This window comes from Gambusia affinis, linkage group LG02 (genome assembly GCF_019740435.1).
Source record: "Gambusia affinis linkage group LG02, SWU_Gaff_1.0, whole genome shotgun sequence".
Lineage (NCBI taxonomy): Eukaryota > Metazoa > Chordata > Actinopteri > Cyprinodontiformes > Poeciliidae > Gambusia > Gambusia affinis.
Window position 1 is genome coordinate 32,704,491 of NC_057869.1, and position 25,559 is coordinate 32,730,049.

General features: G+C 38.8%; 1 protein-coding gene across 1 annotated transcript in view; it reads right to left on the minus strand.

The window, feature by feature from the left end:
• vps35 (VPS35 retromer complex component) overlaps positions 1 to 25,559 on the minus strand; it is a 47,172-nt gene that overhangs the window by 11,503 nt on the left and 10,110 nt on the right. The window contains exons 5-11 of the mRNA XM_044144157.1: positions 10,328 to 10,510; positions 9,088 to 9,307; positions 3,113 to 3,196; positions 2,404 to 2,513; positions 1,334 to 1,430; positions 1,054 to 1,202; positions 750 to 957 (exon numbers count right to left, since the gene is read on the minus strand). Of these exons, the coding sequence (XP_044000092.1) occupies positions 750 to 957; positions 1,054 to 1,202; positions 1,334 to 1,430; positions 2,404 to 2,513; positions 3,113 to 3,196; positions 9,088 to 9,307; positions 10,328 to 10,510 (1,051 nt within the window). The remainder of the gene's footprint in view (positions 1 to 749; positions 958 to 1,053; positions 1,203 to 1,333; positions 1,431 to 2,403; positions 2,514 to 3,112; positions 3,197 to 9,087; positions 9,308 to 10,327; positions 10,511 to 25,559) is intronic.

A 25,559-nucleotide genomic window follows, 5' to 3' on the forward strand; every position in this document is an offset into this window, starting at 1 on the left:
GCTAATCCTCACATATCTTTGTTTGGAAGAAAGCCCAGTAAAAATCTGTGTTCTCTGTAGTAAGAAGTAGAACCTGCCACAGGAGTTGCTGGTCATCTTCATGGCCATTATTAAGTCTGTTCTGTGTTTGTCAATCACTGTGAGTTGGGTCAGCCACAAAAAAAGGACAGGATTAGACTGCAGAGCGGATCAGGGCTAGCCCTCCCTACAACCAGGAGTTGTGCAGGTCTAGGGATCAAGAAAAGGGTAGATAAATCTCTGCAGTCCCCACACATACAGGACACGGACTTTTACCTTTTTGCCTGTACTACACAGTGCTATCTGAGAAAAACAATTGGAAGAAAGTCAAAAGTTTCCCCCCAAAGTTTCACTTTGATGAACAGATCTGCTGGGCACTTTGTCATTTTTTTTTTATGAGCAATGAGAGTATTTTATAGCTCTTTTAGTTTTTTCCTGCTCTTCTCATTTTTTTCTTCCCAGAAAAAATATATACGTTTATACTTAAAATGTCTGTACACCGAGAGCAAAGTGGAACAGAAATTAGTGTCATCCTTTCTGTGCACAAACTTGGTCAATAAAGCTGATCTTGATTCTGATTAGCTTCCTATAAGAAGAATTAGAGGAGTATGTATGCATAAAATGTAGATTTATCACACATATCAATGGATGAAATATTCCTACAAGAAAGCTTTTACTGTGAGGTTAGGAAAACGACAAGACTGTGCAGAAACTGAAGTATTTGTGCAAACCTGTTCCTGTGAAACAATAATGGTGTTGGACTCCAGTGTGTTGCTCAGTACGTAACAACTCATGGTCTTGCGGGACTCAAAGTCAAAGTATTCAAAGAGAGGTGGGAAGTGCTTGAGCTGCAGCACCATCAGCACATTGTTGTAGGTATCCACTGGGATCTTCAAAAGACGGGTAAGTTCTTTGGACACAGCACTACTGGTTGCTATGCTATAGAATAAAAGAGGGTCCAAATAAGCAAACTAAAACCTGGCACTGCACATACATCAGTTCAGACTTATGCTTTTCCGAATTTGCAAAACTTACTGTTCCAAGTTGAGCTTGTTAAATATTTCTACCGTGCTTTCCAGAACTTTGTCCACATAGTCAACACGGTCAGGGTAGCACTTCATAGCCAAATTGATGAGAGAGACTTGTAAAGATACTATGTCCTCTGATGGCATGTCCTGGCGTGACTGAAGAAGACATAATTCTGTAGTATGTTAAATGTGTACACCATACTGTTCAAACTTAGCTTGTTTTCTCTAGTCATGCACAAGATACATATATTTTTGCATTATTGTGTGTATGAATATAGGTATCTTACTTGAATAACAGTGGCCACTTGTTGAGAAAAAATGTCAAACAATTTGATTTCAGGTGGAATACCTGGACCATCTTCTCTATGAGCAAATAGAGCAAGTCTGAAAGAGGAAACAGCACATATTATAAATAGCATGTAAAATCTACTTTAGATTGTTCTGTGTGTGACTCACAAAGAACAATCTGTGTGATAAAATGTGTGATAAAAATTGCATCATTTTGTTCAGAGAGGAATCCACCTCCACTTCTCAACATCGGGTCAAATGGTCAGTACACAAAATGTTGTGTGATGGGTCAGAAGTTGGTTGACATGTTTTATGCAGAAATGCCCCTAAATAGTTCATTTCCACTATCTGGGTTTTGTATTTGCAGGTGAAATGAATACAGACTTAAAAGTCATCTACTGTGGAAAATGAGAAGGAGCAGACTGTTTTGTTCCAGAGATGCTGCAAGTGTAACGCTAATTGAGGCTAGGCGCCTGACTACGGCCAATTATGGTGGAATGGCAATCAGAAAGATTTGGCTGAGGAGCCCGTGTGTGAATAAACACCATCCGACAAAAAGTAAACTTGTAGTATTTTAATGTATATTTTTCTATATATTTAGGAATGTATTGAATAAATAATAATAAGAATAATTTCTTATAAGTATAAATAATAAACACAACAAGAAAACAATAAACAAATAAATGTTGTGCAGGTTACACAAGTAAAAGATCCATCCTGACTGTGGCTATTTAGCTCAGTCACCACTCCACACTGTTACTGTAAATATTTCTACGATGGTTTCCAGAACTTTTCATGTTATTCTAATTTTATGGCCAGCACCGGTATATGTCCACTCTAATGTGCAAAAGAGTATGAAAAACACAGAAAATATGAAGAGAAGGTATGATGTTTTAGATGTCTTACAAGCTAACTATGAACAGTTGTCATGATTTCATTATACAGCCATTAAAAGATCATTTGTTACTGTGGAAGGCATACAGATACAGAAACTACAAAATGTTTTCATCTATGGTGAAGAAAGTGCAAAACGTTTGGCTTTCCCATGTTGAGTTAAGTAAAAGTGTACCTGTCAATAAGTGCAATGATGATGTTCTTAACATTGACATGTTGATGCAACTCAGCACAGGAACGCAGAAAAGGGTTCAGGGTCTGAAGATGGAACTCATCGGGAAAAACCTAACAGAACCAGAGAGTTGGAGACACATTGAGGAAGAGCAGACTGTTGATTGACAGAGCTAACAAAATCAGTTACACAACTTTCATTCATATTTGACATCTTTAACATGAGAATATATTTAAACAGCTACTATTCCAATAAATCTAAATGTGAACCAAACAGTCAGAATCAGCAACACAAACAATAAATTTTTTATTGAGTGCTACGAAAGTATTTTAATTTATGCATGCACTGTGTGCATGTTTGAGAATACTGTTTTGCTGTAATTCATATTGAAAAAAATAGTCAAAAGTCTTTCAACAGAAAGGCCCCTGTTATTCATTTTACCACATACAGACATATCAATCCACCATGCTTACAGCAGTTAAAGATAGCATGGCATGCAAAATACCAATCAGCTCAAAGTTTAATTGTGTAGGCCTAGAATTCACTGTAAATCTTGTTCCCTTGGGCTAAGAATTTGAACAATGTACCCAAAATATATTCTCTGTTTGCAGACACCATATTATTCCTACTTACCATCATGCAAGATGTTTCTAAGACCCTAACTAATGGTAAAAGCAGAATCTCAGAAAGAAAGAAATTCTGCACCATATACCTGAATAATGCACTCCATTAGGTATTCCTGAGCCAATGAGTCTCTACAGTTCACAACTTGCTCCAGGACTCCAGGAAGGACAATCTGTGGATAATAGGAAAGGCAACAATTCTATTGCAATGCTCACTAGGCATAAAGGGAACATGAATATCCCACAACAGAATAGAAAAGAACAGTCTTTAATTTGTTCCTCAGAGGGATAATGTGCAATCAGCACAATAAATACTGTAAAGCATGTATATTTTTTATTGGAATTAACAGCTGAACTGTATCGTATGGCGCTAAATTAATCTCAGAAAGATTCAAAGTGTAAAATAAGATCCACATGTGTAAAATAAAATTTCTAAGCATACAACATAATTCACAAGTGTGTACAACATAAATATGTACCTTACCAGTCACATTTGTATAATTTACGTGTTTCAAACTGCACAAGTAATAATAAAGTATGGATAGAAATTGCCAAAAGCGTGTGCACAAATCACCAGCTGTGGACAACACAAGCGCATGGATCAGCTTGCCTGTACTTTCGACTTTTAAGGATTTCTTATTGTATGATATTTGCAAGCGAGATGATGCGTTCAAGGCTGGATAAAAGCTGGGATATCTGACAATTGTAATTGTAATTCTGTGTCCAAGGAAGAAGAAAAGCTTGGATATCTGAACATCGTCAAACTTAGTGGAAATACCTTTTTTCCGACTTGGCCAAGCATATTGTAGCTTTAAATTACAACAAATTTCTCTTATGTCAGATTTGATATAAACAGGAATTTTAAAACAACTGAAGCTAACAGTGACCTAGTAGCTTCAGGTAACCAACAGGTATACTGATTATACTATGCTATAAAATGGCTCATTCCTGAAAAATATGTAATTCTACCCCTTTTAAAATCAAGGTGCCTACCAATATGGACAATGGTGTAAAAAATGTGAGTCATGTTTCAGAGTGAAAATGGTTGAATGTGGCTCTTCTGTACAGACCATCTAGTGGTCAAAATTTTTAGAAAGGAACTATTTAATTTCCATTTACTATTCTATTTACTATGCTATTTAGATTATGCTTCAGAGAGAAGTATTTAGCAGTTATTTAAATCACAGCTCTTCATGTCTTGTGATTGGCAGAAAAGCCCATCTAATCCATCTTACAAATCCTCAGTGGGAAACACTTCACCTGTTTAAGAAAATGTTAGCCAAAAATACACAAAAAAATACAGGGTTTCTTTCTTAGAAAAGTTGCTAAACCTGGTGGTCGGGTTGGTCCAAAGTGTTTTTGGATTAAAAGATGTGGAGTAGACAGGAAAAGTAAAAATACTACTGAGTAATTATATGTTGTGGGAAAACATCACCAGTGAAACACTATCTACAACCACAACTAGTCTTAAAAACAACAAATCAAAAAATACATTTAAAATTAATATTAATTGTTTCCACTTCAGTTTAATCCAAATTAAGTCAGCAGCTCCAGAAGGCCCCATAAATACTAATATTTTAACACAGACCACAGATATATAAATGTAACATTTGTTTGAGATTATCAATGCTGCTAAATTTGATTTAATGGTTTCAACATACATAAATTAAAATATTTTAAATTGTTTAACATTCAAATGTAAGATTTTAAGGAACTAGTAAGTTTACTTTGTAAAAGTTCAAAGAGCAATCTTCATAGTTAGTAGTTTTCTATGTTATCTATGTTCACTGTTTTTGTGTGTGAAGTTGTTGTGTTCTCCAATTGTTCTGAATTTTTCAGTTCCTGCCTTGCAGCTGCAGAAGGGAGAAAACAGAAACTGAACTCAACTGTCAATTTGTAGGTGCAGCGTGTCTGCACTCCAGATAACAGAAGGAAAAACTGAGTCATAAACAACAATGCTATGTAACTGACTTGAGATGACAAAAAAGATCTGTCTAACTAGGGACTGCCCCTAAGTAAATTAAAAAGGGAAAGCATGGCAGAATGTGCTTCAGAGCAGCAAGAAATTGTAACAAAAGCACATTTCTGTCGGTATCTCCTTGCAAGTAAAATTTAATTCCCTAATCTCTTTTTCCTTTGTCTATGTCTGCGTGAAGGTGCTTAGGTTATTTGAGCCTGACAGATGGGTCCGGCAACACAGATGCAACGGCGCATGCATCAAGTCCGTAGACCAAACCCCGTGTCCGTGATCGTATTGCTTTCGGCAAGTCACATGACCGATACAGGAACTGTTTCGAAATGACACTGATTCGCCAAACTGTGTTTATAAGGAAGCAAATTTGTCAATGGAATGCATTTGCCAAAAGATTTCTTGATCTTTTACGGTGCAGGTTCAACTATGGAGCAACTTCAAGTCAGACAAAAGATTTCTGCAGTGTGGGACCATTTTGATCTTACATCAGAAAATAAGGTATTCGTTTTTATTTCGTTGTTTCATCCGGTTCTTTTCAGTTTTTACTTGATCTGTCTGGATCCAAATTCAGCTGAAATTGACTCTTGGTTTACTTTCATATTATGTTCTGCAGGTTATGTGTCGCAAATCCACCTCCTTGATGCTGTGGCATTATAAGGCCAGACATGAGAATGAAGTTTAAGATACACCTAGGATAAACTCAGGTATACAGCCATCCTACAAATTACTCAGTTGCTTTTTAGAAATTACTTTATATAAATGTATTGTTTACTTAATTTTTAACCAGCAAAGAAGCAGATGCTGGATGAGGCTCTACTGAATTTTATTGTGAAGGATTGGTCGCCTCTCAGCATTGTGGAGAGTGAATGGTTTAAGGAACTGGTTCAAGTCCTTAAACCTTCATATGCTTTGACAGCCAGAAAGATTTGTGTGGAAATTACCTAAAGTAATTTCCACACATATATACAATTTATTTAATCTTTAATCTAAATATAATAATTTGGTTGGAATACCTTTGCACTCCAGCCTCATCTGTGCCATGTGACAGGGTGTTTTCTACAGCAGAAGTTGTCAAAAAATCGTAACAGACTAAATTTCAAAACGTTGGAAAAACTTATTTTTTGAATAAAAATTTGTGAAAAAAACCAAACAAACAAAAAACAGTCTACAAACACATTCGCTTAAAAGTTTTGTTACCACAGCAACAAGCTGATGCTATAAGTTTAGTCTTTGAGTTTGAACTCTGTTTGTTAAATACAAATTAGTAAACAGATTGTTTTTAGGTTGGCGAATTAAATCTGCCAGATTTCACTAAATCTAATAAAGAAACTGTTAGAGATGCTGATGTTTTTAGCAGCAAGAGGGGCCCTAAATCAAATTCTGCTCAAGGCCCCATACATCTTTGGACCAGCCCTGCATGATGCACTAAATCTGCTGCACTGCGCAGAGATGTACAACAAATGGGAGGTTTAATTAAATGCTGCTAATGTGGCTTTAGCAGCTCTTCCATTTTGTATTTGTTGAGTTTTTAATAAGAGTCATAGAAACTGACCTGTTGCTCAAGTTTGTGGGACAAGTTTTTCTTATTTGCACACAGCCGCGCGCATCCACTCTGGCGACTAAGTAGTAGCATTCGATATGGTTTGGTGCATCGTGTAACCGGAAAAAAAAAAAAAAAAAAAAATTTAAAAATATAAAAAAATAAAGCCAGCGTGATGAGTGACTATGAGGCAAGCGCAAAAGCTCCTCACCAGCCTGAACCTGCATGATGAGTGGTTAGTGGTGGTTCATTAGTCATTAACACACCAGCCAACCAGGACGACATACCGTATTTTCCGCACTATAAGGCGTACCTTCAATGAATGGCCCATTTTAAAACTTTTTTCATATATAAGGCGCACCGCATTATAAGACGCATACAATAGACGTACAGTAGAGGCTGGGGTTACGTTATGCATCCATTAAATGGAGCTGCGCTAAAGGGAATGTCAACAAAACAGTCCGATAAGTCAGTCAAACTTTATTAATAGATTACAAACCAGAATTCTGACAAATCCGTTCACTCCTAAAATGAATAAACAGCTGTTTTATTATTTTCCCCGAGGTAAAGTCAGTGACATGGTAACATGTAGTGCAACATTTATATCATAGTGGAGGGGAATTTTTCCTTGATTCAATAAACACGTAAAAACATTCTGATACTGTTACAATAAATCAAACGTTAGTGCAATCGCAATATAGTAACACTCTAAATAGTGCAAAGCAATAACAATATATCAATAACTCAACGTTGTTCAAACGTTAATGTCCATATTCACAATATGACCAACCTTGTTCAGCTGTAAACACAGAAAATAAACATGTAAAGCTCACTTTATTACTTTATTCCTCATCTACAAATCCCTCGAATTCTTCTTCAGTGTCTGAATTAAACAGTTGGGCAAATACGACGTCCAACATGCCTAGCTCCTTCTCGTCAAAGTCGTCATTAATGGAGTCAGTGTCGCTGCTGTTGTCCAGCAGTTCAGTGACAATTCCTGCCTTCCTGAAAGCTCGGACCACAGTTGAGAATGATCTATCAACCCAGGCATTTACGATCCACTGGCAGATAGTGGCGTATGTCGTCCGGCGCTGTCTCCCCGTCTTGGTGAACGTGTGTTCGCTTTCTGTCATCCACTGTTCCCACGCAGTTTGCAGTCTAAATTTGAATGCCCTGTGACACCAATATCTAGCGGCTGGAGTTCTTCTTCTTCTACGGGGTAAAATGAAGTCGGCGGCTGCTTTCCGTTGTTGCGAGACCTGTTGTGGCTCAATATTGGTCCATATATAAGGCGCACTGTTGGCTTTTGAGAAAATTGAAGGCTTTCCGCACCATATAGTGCGGAAAATACGGTACATAAACTTTAGAGGGAAAAGGAAACGCTAGACAGCGTTTTGAGATTCACAAAGAGAAATCATTCTGAAAGTGCGACTACAAGTTATTCCTGTGGTTCATATTCATCTGCGCAACCAGAGCTAAAGCAGTTCGTTTTAAACTCCTACCTTCATATGGAGCTCGCCAGAGAAAAAAAGACTCCACATAGGAGTTGATATAAATATCCATACAGGTCAGCCTGTGTCCAGTTTGAGTGAAAGGATGCGCGCGTAATCCGCTCTTAGGTAAACTTAAAAAAAAAAAATCAGCAGGGTGGAAGGCAATGCGTAGAGGACCCAGCGTTGTAATTGGTCTGCTCTTCCAAATGCATACTCACATATATATATATATATATACATACATATATATATATATATATATATATATATATATATATATATGCCTGTCACGATAGCAAATTTTGCTGAACGATTAATTATCTCAAAAAACTATTGCGATAGATGATAGTACTGTTTGAAGACCTTTTTACACTGATTTAATGGAAATGACATAATAATGCATGTGATTTCCTGCAAAAGACGGATACACTTTATTTTCAAAAGAACACTTAACACTGGACGAAAACCACACTGCTCTTTCTGAATCCGAGGTTCAACAATCCGACATGTATATATATATAAAAAATGTATTTATTTTTGATTATTAATTTAATCTATATGCAAAAACAACCAATGCTTGGCTTGGCAGGGGGCTAGTAAGGCATGGTGGGCTGCCAGGCTTTTAATACAATGTGGGAAATCCTGAAATAATAACTGACAGAGATGGTTGTTACAGTAGCTCTGCCCCCTCAAGAGACCTGCTTGATCCAAAAATTGCTAGAGAACCTGACTTTGTCTGGGTCTCTGAATATCATTTGGGCCTCAATTTTTTATAATGTAATTAATACATAATAATTAGTTGTGCTATCTGGAATGCTTAAACTCATCTAGAATTTATCAAGGTTACTTGTTTCGCAACTTCAATTTGAAGCTTCTGCTGTATTTCATGCTAATTTATCCATTTCAGTATTTTGCTACCAAACTCAAAAATTATTCACATGAAAATTAAATTGACAGAAAACAGACCAGCTTAACAACAGAAATTCAATGTTCTCGCCCTGAACTCTAGAGCTATAAATGATAAAGCTTGGATATTCTGGGAGAAAGAGACACACTGACCTGTTTGTACTTCTCCACATTCACACCCTCTAGTTGACTGAGACGAACTAGATTGGTGCCCACCAGAATCCTAAGTTCCTGTCGTTCTTTTTCTCTCTTCTCTCGGTCTCTGCTGTGACCTTGATGCTGCATCCGAACCCACAGTTTGTTCATTTCAGCAAAGTTCAGAAGGACAAAGTCTATGGAGTCATTAATATCTCCAGTCATCTCATCTGAGCCCCTGAGAAACAAAAACAAAGATGACTCAAAACTTTTATTCTTCTATTACCCAACCAAAAAATTTGAGTGAGAGCTGAAAAATGGTAATGGTACACATTCCAAAGGTGAGATGTCAAAATCCCTTCACAACAGTGAACATAGGAATGTTTACAATGTTCCTACAGGCACTGTACTGAGTAGTTCCACCAGGTGTTTACTAATTGGTGCTGCTACAAGTCTGGAGGAGCTGTATGGAGACGCCGTCCTCACAGGGCAGAGGTTCTCTGTGAGGCAGAAGCTCAGCTGGAGCTTTCAGCTCCAAGAAGGGGCTCAGTGGATATGTGCCTTTAAAAAGTAACTTTGTTAGATGTTTTCAGCAGTTGCTAACAACGCTCCACCACCTGTGAATATTAAATTGAGCTTTGCCAATACTTAATTGCAAAAAAGTCTTTTATAATGGTAACATCAACAATGTGTCTCCATTATAAGGTTGACCTGAAGAGGAGCTTGTTTAATGGTCACAACAGTACAAAAAAAAAACTTCAGTAAGTTGTGTTCCAGTATTGTCTGGAAAACTATAAATAGGATTTCAAATTACTGGGCAAAGAGGAATATCAACCATCTTTCAGATAGATTTGCTGTACAATTCTATACCAAAAATAGCTCAAAGTCTTTCAAATATCTAATCTTTAGTTTTTAGTTTTCCTAATTACAAAGTGATGAAACCTTTTTATAACCATAACTGTGCAGACTATGCATAGCTCTACATAATTACATACTGAGTAGATGTATAGAACAAATCAATGTGTGGATGTGCCATAATAACTATAATTTTAACTCGGTTGTCTATTGTCCCTATCATTTGCAAATGGGTACTTCTTATCAGAAATGTATAATTTCAAATCAGAAATAGTTAAAATTCCAAATTCAGAGACTGAAGAACAACAAAACATGTTTTAATCTAACATACTCTCATTGTTCTTTAACATTTAATAAAAGGATTTAAAAAGTATAGGAAGTGAAAAAAATGTAAGTGACTTACTCCACTTGTTCTCCATCATCTGGAAGAATGTTACGGGTACACTGCAGCAGATAATTTCTCAGGAAGAGACCTCTGAGTGGGTGTTGGACGCCACGACACATCTCCACCAAGTCTTTCAGGATGTCTTTGCGAGACTGGGGAAAGGAGCGAACATACACTACGCCCACTGTGATCAGAAGATAGCTAAGGAAGGAAACAAGAAGGTAACATAAGTTTTTGAATTTTGAACAGTTTGAAATTGAAATTATTTTTCTACAACCTGACCAATCAACAATCCACTGTTGAATTATGTGCAACGTGTCTGTGTTTACATATAATACGCCCTGCTCAGCAAGTCTGCAGTGCAGCTAATAAAAGTTTATGTACGTTTTTCCGCTTAGACAGTGCATTGGAGGTCAGTGGTTCAGCTTGTGGAAGAGGTGTCAAACTCGTCTTGTAGTCATACACCCGCTTGTTTAATTTTGGTTTTTGTTTTCTTTGCAGTGACATGATAAATCAAACTGTGTCATATCAAATGCTTTGTCTACTTGCAGTTAGATAGAGTTGCTGCATGCAGCTGCACAAAGATCAGAGATACTCTTTACATAGGGCTCGTGGAACCAAAACAGTTGCTGTGGTGCGTAATAAAAACTCAATAGATAAGAAATACTAAAGCCACCTAAATTAAATCTCCCCGGGAGAGCGGCATAGTTTAATTGTGCAACCTTAAAAGCAATCACTAATAATTGTAATTTACTGAGATGTACTGTGAATAAATAGAGCTCATACACAAATATTAAATTTACAGCATCAAATTGTGAATTATTCTTTGAACCTTTACAAAGTAAACTTGCAGCTCCTTAAAATCTTTATGCTGAAACAATTAAACCAAATGCATCAGCATTGGAATTCTCAATAAACAAATGTTACATTTCTATATCTGTGTTCTGTGTTAAAATGTTAGCATTTATGGGGCCCCTGAATGCCTGGGGAGGCCTTATGCAGCTGCTTTGTTCATTTATGAAATGGGCCGGTCCTAAATATGATCAGGATTAGATTGTGTTTTTAGATCCACTGACTGATAACTGGGCTGCACAGTGGCGCAGATGGTAGAGCTGTTGCCTTGCAGCAAGAAGGTCCTGGGTTCGATTCCTGGCCCGGGGTCTTTCTGCATGGAGTTCTCCTTGTGCATGCGTGGGTTCTCCCTGGGTTCTCCGGCTTCCTCCCACAGTCCAAAAACATGACTGTCAGGTTAATTGGTCTTTCTAAATTCTCCCTAGGTGTGAGTGTGTGTGTGAGTGTGTTGTGTTCTGTATGTCTCTGTGTTGCCCTGCGACAGACTGGTGACCTGTCCAGGGTGTACCCCACCTCTCACCCAGAACGTAGCTGGAGATAGGCACCAGCAACCCTCCCGACCCCATTAGGGACAAGGGTGAACAGAAATTGGATGGATGGATGACTGATGACTTCTATATTTAACACAAGTGCCAATAATTGTATTTATCCATCCATCCATCCATTTTCTTCCGCTTTATCCGGGGTCGGGTCGCAGAGGTAGCAGCTTAAGAAGGGAAGCTTAGACTTCCCTCTCCCCAGCCAGTTGTTCCAACTCCTCCAGGGGAATCCCAAGGTGTTCCCTGGCCAGCCGAGAGACATAGTCCCTCCGACGTGTCTTGAATCTTCCCCGGGGCCTCCTCCCAGTGGCACGTAACTGGAACACCTCACCAGGGAGGCATCCTGACCAGATGCCCGAGCCACCTCAACTGGCCCCTCTCAACGTGAAGTAGCAGCGGCTCTACTCTGAGTCCCTCCCGGATGACCGAGCTTCTCACCCTATCTATAAGGGAGAGCCCAGACACCCTATGGAAAAAAACCATATCGGCCGCTTTTATCCCTGATTTTCTTTTGGTCGGGACCCAAAGCTCATGACCATAGATGAGGGTGGGAACGTAGATTGGCCAGTAAATCGAGAGTTTTGCTTTTTGGCTCAGCTCTTTTTTCACCACAACAGACCGGTAGAACACCCGCTTCATGGCCGACGCTGCACCAATCTGCCTGTTGATCTAACCGACGGACCCTCCTTTCCAGGACCCCTGAATAGACCTTGCCAGGGAGGCTTAAGAGTGTGACCCCCCTATAATTGGAGTATACCCTCCGGTCCCCCTTTCTGAACAGAGGGACCACCACCCCGGTCTGCCAATCCAGGGAAACTGCCCCCGATTTCCAAACAATATTGCAGAGTCGCATCAGCCAACACAACCCTGCAACATCCAGAGCCTTAAGGTACTCCGAGCAGGCTTTCTCATCCACTCCTGGGGCCCTGCCACCGAGGAGCTTTTAAACCACCTTGGCAACCTCATCCCCAGAGATTGGAGAGCCATGGCCTCGGATTTGGAGGCACTGATCGCCATCCCAGACGAAACCCACACTGCTCTTCCTGAATCCGAGGTTCAACAATCCGACGGACCCTCCTCTCCAGAACCCCCGAATAGACCTTGCCAGGGAGGCTTAAGAGTGTGACCCCCCTGTAATTGGAGCACAACCTCCCACCCTTTTTGAACAGGGGGACCACTACCCCAGTCTGCCAATCCAGGGGAACTGCCACCGATGTCCATGCGATATTGAAGAGTTGCGTTAACCAACACAACTCCACAACATCCAGAGCCTTAAGGAACTCCGGGCGGATCTCATCCACCCCCGGGGCCCTGCCACCTAGGAACCCCACAGATTGGAGAGCCCAACCCAGAGTCCCCAGGCTCAGCTTCCACAATAGAAGGCATGTTGGTGGGATTGAGGAGGTCTTCGAAGTATTCTGACACAGGTCCACAACATCCCGAGTTGAGGTCAGTAGCACACCATCCCCACTATAAACAGTGTTGGTGCTGTATTGCTTCCTCCTCCTGAGACGCCGGACGGTTGACCAAAATTGCCTTGAAGCCGTGTGGAAGTCTTTCTCCATGGCCTCTCCAAACTCCTCCCACGCCCGAGTTGTTGCCTCAGCAACCACCCGATACTGGTAGCTTTGGCTACCAGTATCCATCAGCAGTCCCCAAGAGGGGCACTCTCCAGTACCCCCTCTAAGGACTCTAAAAAAGTGGGTTATCTGAACTGTCGTTCGGCCTGTAAGCACAAACGACAATCAGGACCTGTCCGCCCACCAGTAGGCAGAGGGAGGCTACCCCTTCATTCACCGGGGTAAACCCCAACGTACAGGAGCCGAGATGGGGAGCAACAAGTATGTCCACTCCTGCCCGACGCCTCTCACCGTGGGTAACTCCAGAGTGGAAGTACGTCCAGCCCCTCTCAAGGAGACTGGTTCCAGAACCAGACCCATGCATTGAGATGAGACCGACCATTTCTAGCCGGAACCTCTCGACCTCACACACTAGCTCTGGCTCCTTCCCCACTAGAGAGGTGACACTCCACGACCCAAAGAGCCAGTTTCTGCAACCGAGGATTGGACCGCCAGGGCCACCTCCCTCAGCCACCACCCGTCTCACATTGCACCCGACCCCTTTGGCCCCTCTCATAGGTAGTGGGCTCATGAGAGGGGGGACCCATGTTTCCTCTTTGGGCTGAGCCCTGCCGGGCTCCGTGGGAAAAAGCCCGGCCACCAGGCACTCGCCATTGTGTCCCCTCTTCAGGCCTGGCTCCAGAGTAGGGCCCCAGAGGCCCGCGTCCGGGTGAGGGATCACCAAGTCCAAAGTTTCCGTTCATCATAGGGGTCTTCGGGCTGCGTTTTGTCTGGTCCCTCACCTAGGACCTGTCTGTCTTGGGTGACCCTACCAGGGGCATGAAGCCCCAGACAGCATAGCACCTAGGATCATTGGGGCACTCAAACCCCTCCACCATGATAAGGTGACAGCCCATGGAGAAATAAATTGATATTTATTTTAATTTCACTTTTTTGATTTGTTGTTTTATATTTTATATATGTTTTTTATTGATTGATTGACTGATTGATTATTGATTTTTTGTACTATAGTTATTTGTTTAAGTATTGTCTGCAATGTTTTACAGTAACATTATTACATTATCATTATTAGTGATATATAATATTGTTACATGTCTAGTCAACTTAACATCTTTTGATACAAAAACATGATGAACCACCGGTGGACAGCCTTGGCGCCCCAACCACTTGGTTCAGCAGATTTTTAGGGGAAAACCTTGCGATAGGATCATATTCAAACTGCCTACAACTCCAAGATCCAAATGGCTGTTTGTGTTGATTTGATCCAAAGAGAAAATGAAGCTGGTGCTTTGTGATCATTTCATATAGCTACAATGAGAAATTCATGTGTCACATAAGTTGCAGTGTATTCCTGAGGAAAGGTTTAACATAATAAAGCTAATGTTGACTTGTTATCCCAGTTTAAATGAGACATTTTAACATTCCAGTTAAAGTATTTTTTAGCATTTTTGAACTGTAAAAAAGATAGTTGATTTTGGCCTTTGATTTCAGAACTTGATTCACATAATCATACAATTCTTGCGATAAGTAGGTTTGGGTAATCAAGAAAAAAAAGAAATGATTTCATCCATAGAAACTTCAAGTCATTCAGGTGTATCTCTTTTGAAATAACATAAGAGTCTCTCACCTTAAATCAAATCTTTGATATCAATACCCATCAGTGAATATATTCTAATAATGTGCCTGGCAACTTCATACTGATTTTTGACCCAGCATTATAACAGACTTGTCCTACTAGAGTTCTTTTTTTGCTGCACCCTCTAATTTTTTTCTTTTCTTAGGAATGACATCACTTTCCACCCAACATGAGGTTGTGAGCATTCCATCAACCATTAGTGAATAGGTTTTCTTTGAATGTCGAAACAACCAACTTATTAAGCCACTTCAGATTACTTTAGTTTAGACAGGAAGGCTGTCTGTAGCAAAGAGGCACTATACTGTTCAATTAATTGAGCTTTAATCTCTGGTTGCCATAAAACATGTTGGATTTGGTAATTATGGCAGTCTTAAATGGCATCTCAAAATTCAGGAAAGACTTTGCATACTATGAAAAGGAAAATAGGGTGATACTAGCTATGAAAAATTAGTGATACGAGATGAAATACTTTTTTATTTCAACCCTTTTTATTTTGTCTTGTAGTGCAGAGGGGGTTCAAACTCATTTTTTAATTACAGACCAGATGAAGAACACAAATGGTTCTCAAAGGACCAGTTGTTACAGAATATATTGAGAAAATACATATTAATGAACTTGTTATAGCTTACCATGTACTCAATTAGTACCTACTATTAATTGGTAATCTTTTCACATTTATGTAAATTGATATCCATACTCGGGTGAAAGTTAGCAGGTATGGTCAGGTACAGCGTACCACCAAAAGATTTGGCACCGGTACGCAGTACTGGCAAGAGAGGGGAGTGGCTGTCTGCTGTAAAATAAAAATAAAAAAAGAATATACATATACATATATATATATATTTATTTATTTATTTAAAATCAGCCGTGACTGATTAGTTTTTTAAGAACAGTTTAAAACACAACTTAACCAGTTAATAAATAGCTTTTTTACTCGTTTCATATTATTTGAGTCGATCTGTGTGGTAGGTGACAAACTGAACGCTGCCAGGACACGGAGACCAGCACGTCCTCTTCTGACTCACTTATTAAAATATTCACTAAGATCCAAAATGTCTGTAAATTAATTAAATAAAAAAATATTAAAGAAAATGTATTCCAATTAATGACCCCCCCAAAAAATAATGTCAGCAATTATTGTTTCAACCAAGTGTTGCGCAATTATGAAAGTCTGTTTACAACACAAAGAGTAAAAAGGTACAAGTGGTTTTGAGTTTATCACCAGTTCGCGTAATTTTGCCTTTGTTTACCTTTGCTGTGGTGCATTACAGCCGTTCTACTAATTACCTTGTTTGTTTGTGAGTATACACATTTACAGCAAACATCAAACACAGTAAATATGTTTCATTAAGTATTTAACAAACAAATGGCTTCTACCATTATAATTATGTGAAATTAAATTAATTGTCCAATATTTTAAAAAAGTGTTTGGTGCTGTCTGGCATCTTGTTTTGAGCACTTAGTCTGAGAAGCTTTTCTTCTATCAAACATGCCATTTATATTCTTTTATTTAGTGGAAATATTGATGTTGAGACTTTCACCAAAATGATAACCTTTTTCAACCTTTGTAGCTCCACAGTTGAAAATGAGGAGCTAACATTCAAAAATGACACTAAAATAAATTCCAGCCCAACATCTGGTTTGAGGTGACACCCCTGGAACTTGTTGGAGGAAAAATATCCCAACTTCACAAGATGTGTTTTTAACTTAACAATGCTCTTTGGTTCTTCCTATCAGTAGGAAAGTCAAGGTGAGGAGGAGCTACAGGATCTTAAAAAAAACAGGTCGTAATGCTAGGCCTACTGATTATGGCCTACTGGGATACATTCCATGCCATGATGTTCTGATTTTTTACAAAATCAAACAAAATTGGTGTCAAACATTTGTGGACCAAAAAAATTCATTTGTGCTGTTATCATTCTAAAGATAATAGAAATGTTCTCCAGTGGTCATTAAAGGTCAACCACCCTCTCACCCCTGCTCACGTTTGCAAAAATAAATAAAACTGGTGTCAATCAACTTGGCTAAGTTTTTGCAGCAAAAAGTTTTTGATTTTCCTGATGTCATTTTCAAGGTATTAATAAAACTAATAAACAAACTAAACAAAGTTTTGGAAAATGTGTAAAAATAAATGTATTTTATGAAACTTCCATACTGCAGCTGCAAGTGGACAAACTTACTTTTATGCACTGCTTTGAAGTACCACAAATACACTCACAGCCATTTTATGAAGTACACCTGTCCAACTGCTCATCATCGCAAATGTCAAATCAGCCAATCACATGGCAGCAACTCAATGCATTCAGGCATGTAGACATAGCAAAGACAATCTGCTGAATCAGAATGGGAAAGAAAGGTGATTAAAGTGCCTTTGTTGGTGCCAAACGGCTGGTCTGAGTACTTCAGACTGGATTTTCATGCACAACCATCTCTAGGGTTTGCAAAAAATGGTCTGAAAAAGAAAAAAATATCCAGTGAGCGCCAGTTCTGTGGGCGCAAATGTCTTGTTGATGCCAGAGGAGAATGGCCAGATTGGTTTGAGCTGATAGAATGGCAACAGCAACTCAAATAACCTCTTGTTACAACCGAGGCATGCAGACATTGCCTAGTTTGATGGGTCTTCCATCAATTCCTGCAAAATTCAGATGGTAGGGTCAGAATTTGGCATCAACAACATGAAAGCATGTATCCAACCTGCATTGATTCCTACAATGGTTCAGGCTGGTGGTGGTGGTGCAATGGTGTGGAGGGTGTTTTCCTGGCACACTTTGGGTCCATTAGTACCAACTGAGAATGGTGTCAATGCCACAGTCTACCTGAGTATTGTTGCTGACGTTATGACTATCTTCTGATGGCAATTTCCAACAGGATAATGTACCATGTTACGAAGTGCAAATCATCTCAGACTGGTTTCTTGAACAGTGAGTTCAATGTACTCGAATGGCCGCCACAGTCACCAGATCTCAATCCAATAGAGAACCTTTGGGATGTGATGAAATGGGAAATTTCCATCATTGATGAGCAGCTGACAAATCTGCAGCAACTGCGTGATGCTACCATATCATTATGGATCAGACTCTATGAGGAATGCTTCCAGTACCTTGTTGAATCTATGCCATGAAGGATTAAGGCAAATCTGAAGGCAAAAGGGAGTCGAACCCTGTATTAGCAAGGTTTAAAGTGGCCATTGAGTACAAGTTTGTTTTGAAAGGTGTTGTATCAGTTCATTCTAAATAAGATCTAGCTCAAAGTATATTTTATCCATGTTAAATTCTAATTATTAATGTTCATAGGTCAGCACCTAAGCATTTTTAAAGGACATTCACAGTTCCAATATGAACAGTTTTTCATTGACTTTTGATGACCTCTAGAAACTTTAACGTATTTTCCACACTATAAGGTGCACCTAAAAACCTTCAATTTTCTCAAAAGCCAACAGTGCGCCTTATATATATGGACCAATATTGAGCCACAACAGGTCTCGCAACAACGGAAAGCAGCTGTCGACTTCATTTTACCCCGTAGAAGAAGAAGAACTCCAGCCGCTATATATTGGTGTCACAGGGCATTCAAATTTAGACTGCAAACTGCGTGGGAACAGTGGATGACAGAAAGCGAACACACGTTCACCAAGACGGGGAGACAGCGCCGGACGACATACGCCACTATCTGCCAGTGGATCGTAAATGCCTGGGTTGATAGATCATTCTCAACTGTGGTCCGAGCTTTCAGGAAGGCAGGAATTGTCACTGAACTGCTGGACAACAGCAGCGACACTGACTCCATTAATGACGACTTTGACGAGAAGGAGCTAGGCATGTTGGACGTCGTATTTGCCCAACTGTTTAATTCAGACACTGAAGAAGAATTCGAGGGATTTGTAGATGAGGAATAAAGTAATAAAGTGAGCTTTACATGTTTATTTTCTGTGTTTACAGCTGAACAAGGTTGGTCATATTGTGAATATGGACATTAACGTTTGAACAACGTTGAGTTATTGATATATTGTTATTGCTTTGCACTATTTAGAGTGTTACTATATTGCGATTGCACTAACGTTTGATTTATTGTAACAGTATCAGAATGTTTTTACGTGTTTATTGAATCAAGGAAAAATTCCCCTCCACTATGATATAAATGTTGCACTACATGTTACCATGTCACTGACTTTACCTCGGGGAAAATAATAAAACAGCTGTTTATTCATTTTAGGAGTGAACGGATTTGTCAGAATTCTGGTTTGTAATCTATTAATAAAGTTTGACTGACTTATCGGACTGTTTTGTTGACATTCCCTTTAGCGCAGCTCCATTTAATGGATGCATAACGTAATCCCAGCCTCTACTGTACGTCTATTGTATGCGTCTTATAATGCGGTGCGCCTTATATATGAAAAAAGTTTTAAAATGGGCCATTCATTGAAGGTGAGCCTTATCATGTGGTGTGCCTTATAGTGAAAATAACGGATCAAATGACAAATAGACGCAAATCTGAGCAGGAGGAAGATGGGTGGTTGACTTCTGATGACCCCTGATGAACATTTTAATATATTTAGAATAATAGCAGTTCAAACAACAGTTTTATTTTTTTTTTTTTTTGCTGCACAAACCAGTACAAATTTAGTTGAGTTGATTAACACCAATTATGTCTGATTTAAAGACAATGGGGGAATGGTTGACCTTTCATGACATCAGGAAATATTTCTTAATATCTTTAAAATGATAGTGGAACAAACAAAACTTTTTTTCTGCACAAACCAACATAAATGTAGCTCAAACATTTGACACCAATTATGTGTGATTTGAAGAAGGTGTGGGGGCCCAACTTCACTGAGGCGCTTGTTTTCTGGTGTGATGCGTGGAGACGTAAAACTCAGCCTTTATAATTTTTCTTTTTTCTTGAATGGTTAATATGAATATAGACACTGGTATTGGCAGAACCAGGAACATCTCTTCGTTTCATTAGCTGGAATATGAAGGGCAGGGGTCACATGGTCAAAAGATCAAAAGTCACCCCCCATCTGAAACGGTTAAACTTTTTGTAGTGTTCATACAGGAGACTGCATCTTTGTATTAAAGATCACAAAATTTGGTGGAGCCGTGAATCAAGATGGCAGCTTAAAGTGGACGCTCCGTGTGACCTGCACCAAAACTTCAATAAAACCCAAGATTAGAAATGTAATTTGGATCTGAAGATGTCAAAATCGAGCACTGGTAAGGATTGTGATATTTTCACACAAAAACGCGGTTCCCAAAAACCAACTAAAATTGATATTTCGGGAACAGATCAAGACAAAGAAGGTGCCGCTAGCATTGATAACATGTGTGCCATTAGCACAGTACTAGCTGAGCTTCGGTCGTTACATTCCGAGTTTGGTGGATTTGGAAATAAACTGGATAGCATAGATAACCGTATGGGTGAAATGACGAAGTCCATCGCTTCTCTGGAAAAAAAACATAGCAGAGGTGAAGCAAAATGTTGCGGCTAATGCTACTAGACTGGAGGAAGCTGAAAACAGAATCGTGTCGCTGGAGGAACTTTTAGAAGCTAGTACGGCTAGTCTGACCAAAGCCCTGAAGCGAATATCCTACTTGGAGACGAAGACCGACGACCTGGAGAATCGAGGCCAAAGGAAGAATCTGCGCCTTTTTGGGCTCCAGGAGAGTGCTGAGGGTCAGCGGCCTTTACTGGAGTTTATACAGGAGATGCTGCCGCGCTGGCTGGAGACCGATAGATCCTTCATCATTGAGAGGGCCCATCGCACCCTGGCACCTCCGAAGCCGAACCAGCACAGAGCCGTCCTCATTCGTTTCCTGAATTTCCAAGATCGGGAATTTGTTTTCCGCTCTACAAAGCAACGCAATATTCAAAACGATGAGAATAAACTTTTCTTCACTCAAGATCTTTCAGCAGAAACCATCCGACAGCAAGCTGAGTTCGATAACATCAGGAAGGCTTTTTCTGAAAAGGGAATGTTCCGCGGGTTTCAATATAATCCATGCAAAATGAGGATCCTCCACAAGGGGCAGATGCAGCTGTTTTCATCTCCTAAGGAGGCTGGGGATTTCCTCCGCACTTACGCTGGAGAGAACTGACAGTACTGGTGAGCGGTTCAGTTCCTGAACCACAAAATCAGCTGCTTATAACTGATATTTGTTTTTCTCTGTCTCAGCTGACACAATATCCAGTTAATTTTTGGTGTATATATAAGTCATAGGTAGCTACGGAGTGACTTTGTTTTGGCTTTTTTTTCTTCTCTTATGAGGGATAGTTCTATATGTTCGTATAACACTTAACAAATACTTTTGTACTTGCTGGTTATGTATGTCACGTTAATACGAAATATCTTCGGTTAAACGCCTCTCAGAAGAGGGAATTTATGGCTATTTATGGGTTCGCTGTATTAATGTTTTTACTATGGTGTATGGTTCACGGGCACCACTGTTGCTTTTGAAGTGGATTTCATAGATCAGCTACTCCTCTTATTAGTGGATTAGCAAAAGCCCCAATTTATTAATCTGAGTAAGGGAGGGGGGAAGTTAAGGATTATGTGTCACTTTCAGGGTTTTTTTTCTTTTATTTAGTTACTTATTTTATTTTACTCAAATCTGTGTGTATTTTCCATTAACTCAGCATCATGTTTTGTTATTAACCTTCCAAAAAAAAACAAAGGATGGAACAAGTTAATACTCACATTTCTTACATAAAAATTACAAGTTGGAATGCGAGAGGTCTTCGGAAACAAACTAAACTGAAACAGGTTATAAACAGGATTAAGCAACTTAAATCGAAGATAATTTTTCTTCAAGAAACACATTTAACAAATTGTGAGATAGTCTGTTAAAAATAGATGGCCGGGCCAGGTGATATATGCATCATATAATAATTATGCAAGAGGTGTAATTATTTTGATCAATAAAACCATACCATTCAAAATTGTAAGAACAATAAAAGATTCAGCTGGTAGGTATGTAATTGTCCAGGGTAACATTTTCTCATTTACTTTAAATTTAGTGAGTTTATATGGCCCAAATGAAAATAAGGCAACATTTTTTGAAGACCCGTTTCTTACTATATCTACTCTTAAAGGACTTTATATAATTGGAGGAGATTTTAACTGCACTTTAAACCCAAATATTGACCGATCAATTGGCCCAGATGCTTATAAAAATCAAACTAGAAAATGAATAAGTCAATATATATTGGATATCAACTTGGTGGAAGTGTGGAGAGAATAAAATCCTGATAAAATAGAATTCTCTTGTCACTCGAGTATACATAAGTCCCGCTCACGTATAGACTATTTCCTTGTTTCAAGAGAACTTTTATCAATGATCAAACAATGTCAGTATGACAGCAGTGATCAGTGATCGTGCACCTATCTCACTGAATATTTACATAGAAAACTTGGTGCATAATACACCTCGTTGGCGGTTTCAAGCAAAATGGCTACAAGATGAAAACTTTGTCAGATTGATAGGGGAGAAGATAGATACTTATTTTGAATTAAATACGGATCAGACTTGCGCCTCAGTGAGATGGGAAGGATTCAAAGCATTTATTCGAGGTGAAATTCTTAGCTATACAAGTACAAAAAACAACAACAAAAGAAGTGAATGGAAATTTTGTATAAACAAATAAAATTCTTGGAATTAGAATTAAATACCAATGATGACCAAACAAAGCAGAGTGAATTGTTACGTTTGAGAACTGAATATAATAAATTATCTTATGAAGCAGCAGCAAAAAGTTTAATGTGGTTAAAACAATCTTATTATGACCAAGGAGAGAAAGCTGGGAAGTTATTGGCGTGGAGAATTAAGAAAATACAAAGTGAAAGAGCAATTAATAGCATAAAGACCCCCTCTGGTAGGGTAACAGTAGATCCAGCTGAAATTAACGACAGCTTTAGGCAATTTTATGTAAATCTATATAAATCGGAGTGCACACGCTCGAAGAACAAGATATGTTCTTAGATCAACTTCAGTTTCAGACACTTACAGAAGAGACAAAAAAGGAATTGGATACAAATTTAACGATTGAAGAAATTTCACAGGCCATACAAAGTATCAACAGTGGTAAAGCTCCTGGGCCAGACGGTTTCCCTATTGAATTCTACAAAACTTTTAAAGAAAAACTTATAACCCCGCTCTTCAATATGTATGAAGAAGCATTTAGAAGTGAAGTTCCCACCTACTCTGAGACATGCAATGATCATACTGATGTTAAAGCCTGGTAAACCCCCTGAGGAGTGCTCCTCATTTAGACCAATCAGTCTGATGGGGGTGGACACTAAAAAACTTTGCAAAGTTCTAGCAAACAGACTGGACCCCTTTATCTCATTTAGTTCATAATGATCAAAATGGCTTTATACCAAAGCGTCAAGGGTTTCACAATATAAGAAGAGTCCTGAATATAATTCATGAGAGATTTGATGCTAAAGATACTGCTTTATTATCACTTGATGCCCGTCAGGCCTTCGATAGAATTGAATGGTCATATCTATTTAACGTTCTTCCGAGGTATGGATTTGGTTCCAATTTCCTCAAATGGGTTAAACTTTTGTATACAATTCCTGAAACCAGTGTTTGGACAAATAATTTAGCCTCCAAACCTTTCATATTGGAACGTTCCACCCGCCAGGGTTGTCCGTTATCTCCTATGTCATTTGTCTTGGCTATAGAACCCTTGGCAATGATGATAAGAATGCGAACTGATCTATTTGACATTCAGTTGGGAAACCAAGAGCATAGATTGGCATTGTATGCTGATAATCTGATCGTTTTTTTGTCAAGTTTGTCCATTAGCATCTCAAATTTAATGCAACAAATAGAGTTGTTTGGTCAGTTTTCTACAAAATAAATGATTCAAAGTCCTCTATTCTATTTTTGAACAGGGACGAAAGACTGAACCCGGTTATACAAACCCCCTTTATCAATGCAAGAGAGGGATTTGTGTACCTTGGTGTTAAGATCACCCCAGACATTAAAACAATTGTATCAGCAAACTATGATCCTCTGGTCAGTGAAGTAAACGAGTCACTGAATAATTGGATGATAATGCCCATATCAATGATTGGCCGAATAAATGTGATTAAAATGAATATATTACCAAAGTTTTTGTATCTTTTTCAGACAATTCCTTTGCTTCTTCCAAAACATTTTTTGATGGTTTAAATGGTATTTTCAGTAGATTTATTTGGAATAATAAAAAAACCTAGATTAAGACTTCGCCTGTTGTACCTGCCATATGAGAGAGGGGGGTTGCAACTTCCTAATCTTAAATTGCATTATTGGTTAGATTAAATCTGTATTTGATTTAAACCTTAGATTAAATCTGTATTTGTATTTCGCAAGACTAAAGCAACTGATAAAAAAGATTCCTTTCTGAAAAACACAATTGATGTTTGGTATAGGACCCATCAATATATTGGAGATACCCCTTCCATTTCCTCTTTCTCACCCATCTGGGGGAACAGATATTTTAAGACAGGGACAGCTGATGGAGGTTTCAAAATCTGGGCAAATAAAGGTTTACAGAAACTGGCAGATCTTTATAAGGATGACAGGCTTCTGACATTTGAGCAGTTATGCCAAATATATAGCATTCCAAAGAAACACTTTTATAAGTATTTACAAATTAAACATTTTATTATGTCAAAACATAAAACGATTGAATCCAAACCACCACTATCATACCTAGAGAATATTGTGCTAGGACATTTAGAGAGGAGAGGTCATATTTCTTTATTTTATATAGCTTTATTAAGGCACGATGAGGAATCCACTATAGATAAATTGTATGCATGGAGAGCTGACACTCGAGAAGAGATACAAGTAGCGGACTGGAATACTGCATGTGTAAAGGCCCAAAAGCAATCAATCAATACAAGCATGAAACTCCTTCAGTACAAGTGGTTGATGAGAACTTACATAACTCCAGTCAAATTGAACCGCTGGGCACCTAACATCCCAGATATCTGCTGTAAATGTTTGGTTGGAAGGAGTACTCTCTTTCACGGTGTATGGGAGTGTCCAAAGTTACAACAATATTGGAACTTGGTTACGCAAACTTTGTCAGAGATCGATGGAGTGAATGTACCTGCTGAGGCCAAATTGTGTGTTTTGGGTATTTATTCAGAGAACTGTGCTTTTAATTCCAGACAGTTAAAATTGATTGACTTTGGACTCCTGCAGGCCAGGAGATTAATATCTCTATACTGGAAAAAAATGGATATACCATCAAATCACATGTGGGTGAAGGAGATGTCATCCTGTATGGCTCTAGAGCGACTCACTTATATTGTCAGAGGAAAAGGAGCGAAATTTGAAAAGACATGGTCACCGTTGACCGAGTTTCTGAAACGTTAAAGGACATTAAGAGAACTGTGCAGAGACTGCTGGGGGGGTTTTTCTCATTGTTCATTATTGTTTATTTGTGTTTGTTTGCTTTGGGAACCAAGTTATTTAATGAGAATCTGTGTTAAGTGTATCACTGTCACTTCTTCTTTCTTTTGTTATAAAATTCAATAAAAAATATTTCTTCCAAAAAAATTTAAAAATAATAAAAAATAAAAAATAAATCACAAAATTTTACATTGCCCTTGGATTAGTAAAGTTTTTTTTTATTCAGATTTTAATTCC